Source organism: Buteo buteo, chromosome 20, assembly GCF_964188355.1.
Source record: "Buteo buteo chromosome 20, bButBut1.hap1.1, whole genome shotgun sequence".
In the NCBI taxonomy this organism is placed as follows: Eukaryota; Metazoa; Chordata; class Aves; order Accipitriformes; family Accipitridae; genus Buteo; species Buteo buteo.
This window is the reverse complement of record NC_134190.1, coordinates 19543606-19549605: the sequence shown is the minus strand read 5'-3', so window position 1 is coordinate 19549605 and position 6000 is coordinate 19543606. Positions and strand designations below refer to the sequence as shown.

At 41.3% G+C, this 6000-nt stretch overlaps 1 protein-coding gene across 2 annotated transcripts in view; it reads right to left on the bottom strand.

Annotated features, from left to right (window-relative positions):
- Window positions 1-388: 388 nt before the first annotated feature.
- LOC142042483 (cadherin-9) overlaps window positions 389-6000 on the bottom strand; it is a 65754-nt gene continuing 60142 nt past the window's right edge. For both annotated transcript variants that reach the window (XM_075052452.1, XM_075052453.1), the window contains 3 exons: window positions 4081-4198; window positions 3732-3983; window positions 389-876 (listed from right to left, as the gene is read on the bottom strand). In XM_075052452.1, coding sequence (XP_074908553.1) covers window positions 389-876; window positions 3732-3983; window positions 4081-4198 — 858 coding nt within the window. The remainder of the gene's footprint in view (window positions 877-3731; window positions 3984-4080; window positions 4199-6000) is intronic.

Sequence of the window (6000 nt, the reverse complement as noted above, 5' to 3'; positions counted from 1 at the left end):
ATATTAATCTTTTTTAAAGTATATTTTTGAGATTATGTTACAATGCAGGTGCACACTGTCCCAGCTAGTAGGAAAGGTAATGCAAAGCAATTAAAAAAAATTAAGTTTCCACCTCATTATTAAAGGCACAAAAAGCCTTTTATTGTCTTTTCATTGTCAATAAAAACCTTTCATCAGAGGTTTCTAGGCAGAGAGGGTGAATTATAGATTTTTTAAAATCTAAATCATTCATATTCATTCACGTCGACTTATTGATTAAGCAAACCCCTACTAAGACAACACCTATTTTTTGTAAATTTTTTATTCCCAAGTAAGAGAGAGTAGGCCACTTTATCTAGTAACATAGACATGAATTCCACTAACACTGACCAGGTCACAGATTACTTTCTCAGTCTCGATCACTGTCCTCGCCACCATACATATCTGCTAGTTTTTTAAACCGAGGTCCCCAGTCACTGAGGTAATCATAGTCTTGGTTGCCCTCCGTGGTAAGTGATTCCAGGGAGCTGAGTGAATTTGCTATGGAATCATTTCCTTCGTAGGCATATGTTGCTAGTGAATCATAGGGAGGGGCAGCTGGGTCTAAATCATTTTCCTTTAACCTTCTATGAATAAAATCTTGGACATCAATGTTTTCCCAAAGAGGTGCGGTCCGTCTTATCTGAAATATAGTTTCTGGGATAACATCTCTTCTCATCTTACTTTCCTCTCTTGCTTCTGGATTTCTCAGTGTGCCAATGTCAAAAGCCTGGGTGTCTTCTTCCCCACCTCCTTCATCGTTGTAGGTCACAATGTTATCCCGAACATCATCCTTTGAGATGATCAAGGGTTCTTTCTTCCTCTGTCTCTTGAGAGCCGTAAACAAGACAACTAATACTGAAAGGAAACAAAGGATGAATGCAGAAACGGGTAGTTAAAAATGAAATAAATGAGCTAATATGTTGCATTTTCTGTTGAACTGGAAAAGTTTTAAGGCTAGGATGGGACTTTTAGGAGGGAAAGAGTGATAAAAGCTCTCTCCAAGCTGAAGTTGATAAGGAAAAATATTAATGATTTTATAGTAGTCAAAAACTTATGCTTTTTTAAACCTATGGGAGCAATGATTAAAATATTATATATTGGAAATTAGAGATACAGTTAGGCTGAAGTTGAAAAGCAGACAATGTCTTAAATTATATCATCCTACTAGGGTTTGACTTTGATTTTAGTTTTTTTGAAGTACTGCCTTCCTGGCAGTCACTAAGGGTGATTTTGTCAAATGTAGTTGAATCTCCTTGGCAAAAGTAATTCACACTTTTGAAAGCTAGTGATTTAGGTATTCCTAAGTGCCTAATTCACTTTTGAAAATGGGATCTACAGGTCCTTCTGAAAATAAGAACCTGAAGACCTTCAGCTATCAATACTATTGACAAAACTATTTTTGGCTTCAATGACTGCAAGGATTGAAATCTAATCTTTGCTACTAAATGTTTCTTTTAAAAAACATGATCCCCCTAGTTTAAGAAATGTTGGTTGAATAACCCTTCCTTTTGGAGAGGTAAAGATTGACACAAAAATGAACCTCTACAGAGGGAGATGAAAAACTGAAGTTAAGATTTGTAAATACATTCTAGTGCCTAAATGCTATTGATTTCAGTAGGAATTCAAAGCTTACATGCATTTAAAAATCTGACCGTAGCTCCAGTAGCTGGAGTAAATAGGAGAGGCCAGCGAGATCATCTGTCAATGACATATGGCATAACAATGGTCGCCGAACCACGCGTTGCAGCAGTGCTGAGCACTTCTGTTGAGTCTTAGGAGCAAAGCTTTTGCTCTGAGTGACTTGAGTACTGGTGAATAAAAGGGAAGACTGGACGTGCCACGGGTAGGGAGAGGGGAACTGGGATCTTCCACATGCCATGGTACAATGCTGTGAAGGTAAAGGCTGTTCTGTTTTGTTTGCGGGTTTTGTATCTGTACAGGAACGGTTTTTTTTCAAGTTTTCCTAATGCTAGACAAGTAATAGCCCACTTAAGTAAGTTTAAGAACTTCATATACAAGAGTAGGGCAGATCACTAAAAGGTTATTATGAAGAAGTGTCTTTCACAGCCAGGTACTTAAAATGTCTCTGCTATTTTAGGCATCATGACACCAGTCCACTCTCCTAAAACACTACGTCCTGTTGAACAATCAGATAAGGTGCTGAGAATCACAGCAGCTGTAGACTAACAATTCTGTTTAACTGCTCTTCAGCCCTATGCTACTCTGGCTTCACCTGTTCTGTAGCACTAAGTAGTGCAGGGTCTCTAACCTTGGGGTTAGAGACACAAAGTGTCACAGTTATTTTGCACAGCACTTGTCCCTGAGCATGTTCTGAGTCTCATGAGCTATCGTTGTGGTCCTAAGGCACACCTTGATTTTTGTTTTTAATTCAGTGTTTCTGTACTAAAGCATTGCAGCTGATTAGAGTGATGTTTTCCTAGTCATCAAGTAAGGGCATGTGTTTCATGGTATACATTTCATCCTCTACGCTGGGGCATAAAGCGTGGCTTTGAAGATGCAGAGCCTGTTGACGTGTTGTTAAGAGCTATGCAAGGTGGAGAGCCAGATCTGGCAGGGTTTGAACCACAGTTGTCTGCTGGAAGTGGTGCCCTGCAAGTTCTGCTGCTCAGGCTATGCCTGGGCTACATTCTGGGGAATCCCCGCTGGCTCATGCTGAAACCAGGGCAGCAGCAGTGCTTGTACCTAAGCGCTGTGGACAGTCAGTTTGTCGGAGCTCAAGTACCCTCCCTTCCCTATGCCTAACAGTATAGATATAGTTCCTACATATTGCCCCTCTCCTAACAGCCTCTATGTTCCTCTGAATATTTACCGGAGGCAGCTTGAATCCAGTCTAAAAACTGGAAAAAAAGTGATCTCCTTAGAATGATGTAAGCTGACACCTGTAAGCTTGTCACTGCCCCCTTGGCAAGCTGTGTTTGCTAGGAGAGGTGGAAAGGGAAAGACGTTTTCCACAGTTTGACTGGAAAGTAGAGATGATGGCACTTTTAAGGAGGCACTTCTCTGGTAAGCGAAACACGTGAGTTGCAATTTTTATGTACTTAACACCAGGTTACAAGCTAGCATTTATCCTAGTTTCTTCTCATATCACGTCATCTTTCTAATGCTTCTGCTCTCCAACCACCCATCTAACTTCTGTGCTCGCACTTTATTTAATCAGCTGCTCTCACGACCACTTGCAAGCAATTGAACATTTCTCTTCTATGCTTTTGAGCTAAATATTTCCTGAGTATAAAAATCACAAATCATTCATGATTAAATAGCTAGTATAATTGATAATTTTTTAATCACTGAGAAACTTATCATTCAGCTTTAGGAATATGATTGTGAAGTCCTGGTTCCAAATGAAGATCTGTTTATAACACAGAATATTACTCAAATGAGCATGGTATCTAGAACTGACCATAGATTTTCATATTTATTTCACCTAAATAACATTGATAGTCTCAGTCTTGTCACACATTCTTCTGAATAGTGTGATGACAAACAGCCCATAGTAGCTCCCCCTCCCTCTCCCAGCTCCTTCAACTTAGAAAACAATTGGTAAAAAAAAAAAAAAAAAAAAAAAAAAGACATCAGGTATGAAATATTGTTCTGCAGGGTCATGTGAATAAGGGGTCGAAGAACGTCAGGGGTCTAGAAGTGACCAGACCTTTGCCTAGTCAATGAAACCTCTCATGGCAGGTACTTACCCAGCAGGATAATGATGCAGAGGAGGATGGCAACCAGTGCGCCGGTGCTGAGGCCGGCAGGGAGGAGCAAGGCCTCAGCGTTGCAGGACTGCATGTTCCCCCGGCTGTCGCAGGCACACACGCGAATGGTCAGCGTGCCGGTGCTGCTCTGGATCGGGTAGTCGTTGTCAAATATTATGACTGGCAGGAGATAGGTACTCATCTTACTACGGCTGTATCCGTTTCTTCTAGTCATGATTCCTGCTGTGTTATCTAGAATGGAAAAGCAAAACAAAGAAATGTTTGTGGGTAAAGTTTTATGTAGTATTGGGGTTGGGGGGGGAAGGGGATGGTGCTGGTCAGCAGTTACCTTTGTTGTCTACAATGGAGAAGTTTGGATGAACAGCAAATTCTGGCACCAACTCAAAGAAAAATCTGTGTCCTCGAGGAGGCTCGTCTTTGTCAACTGCACTCACAGTCTGTATCAGCTATAAAGAAAACAGTATTTCATGCTATTTTAGAAATCTTGTGTTTGAAATAAGGTCTCTGCTTTTTATGTCCAGTAAAAATCCAATGAATCTCTATCTGAAGACACAAACTGATGTCCTAAGCCAAATGTTCCCCGCATAAACACAGGAGAGGTTACAGTAAGCAAATTGTTGTTTTATTGCTTAAACACGTAGCGGGGGATGAAAAAGGGGCCAGTCCTCACTGCAAGATAGCTGTGTGCTTTGATTTCTACTCCGTATCTTGCAGTGATACAGAAACAATTGTCCTTCTGAATAAGCCGTAAACCTCCTGTGGCCTCATGTAGCAATGACACAGAATGGTGTATAAACCAGTTTTTAAGTGGGTCTAATTCCCAGTCCACCCCATCTGCTCCTGGCAATAAATTGGCGTACTGCGCTGGCAGGGTGCTCAGTTCTCCTGAGGTAATAAAAAGAGATGCTTTACTCCCTCCTAAATTGAAATCTCTGGCTGTGGAGCTTTATAGCTGCCCTAACAAGGCCACTCAAGCCCAGCTGGGAAGGAGTGATGATAGTGCCAGCATCGGGACAGAGTAGCGTGGACTGAAAAAGAAAGGCTTGAGCGGTGTCTCTAGATCGCACAGGCTTCCCTGTCGCATCAAAACATGTGCAAATATGTGTACTCGTGTATATATAGACACACATATACACTAGCAATTTGACTTTTTCTATCTGTCCGCTGCTAGACTGCTGGATAGAGGCTAAGGAAAAGAGCTACAGAACTGAGGAAGGAAAAGCTACCTGGGAATAGCTGTGGTTTGTGAAACGACTGGCAACAGTTAGCGCCGTGCCAGGTTGCCTGAGTCGTAGTAACGCCTGCGAGCCCTATCAGTGACTGCTGTGGCCTTTGCACTCCCCAGTGGGTATCGCACTGGAGAGTGACCCATACTCCACCTTGGCTTGCAAGAACGTGTTTGAGTTCAGTCACAAGATGACAAATTTGGTGCCATGAGAATGGGAGTAAGCTTCAACTGAGGATGCTGCAACTCGGTACAGGGGAGTTCCTGCGGCACCTAAACTTCAAGGCAGAGAGAGCTCAGCAGTCAGACTTGTTTCCTTCAAAGCCATAAGGGAGCCAATGCCTGTCTTGAGGTTTTCAAGTGTTTCCAGTGTGTAGGGTGTCTTGAAGTCCCACAGACATCAAAGCCACTTGTTATCAAAGGCTTACTTCGCAGCTTGTTTTTCTGATATTTCCAGGGAAAGTACAGCATGACTTCTTCAAGACATACAGTAATTGACAAGTAACACTGATACGATTTTTAAGCTTTGCAGCAATCAAGTAAGGAATGCCTTTTTCTTATGTACTTTCTCTGAATACCAGCTTCAGTGGGACCTGAGGATACAGTTAAATTTTGGAGGGTATTTAGCATCTCTCAGGATGGAACACTGCACTAGACAAGCATAATTATAGGGCTACCAAAAATACTGAAGTGTTTTCCTTACTGTATCCTTCAGAAACCTGCTGCTGCTAGTGCTGTACTGCACAATGAGTATTTGGCCCATTTGTTCTAGTTAATTTTGGAATAATTTTATTGCAGCTAAAATTAATAAGCTGTTATTAAAAAAACAAACAAAAAAACAAACAGAAGAGATGTCTGAGTTTAGCTCACTCACTTCCCAGCGACTCCTTCTAAAACAACCACAAGATTTTTTTTTTGTCATTTTCTTTTTATTTTTGAGGCATATTGAGGAACTTGAAAGGTAATTTGTGAACATCAGCCTTATATAAGAGGATGTGACTATGCTGAAGGCAGGATTATGCA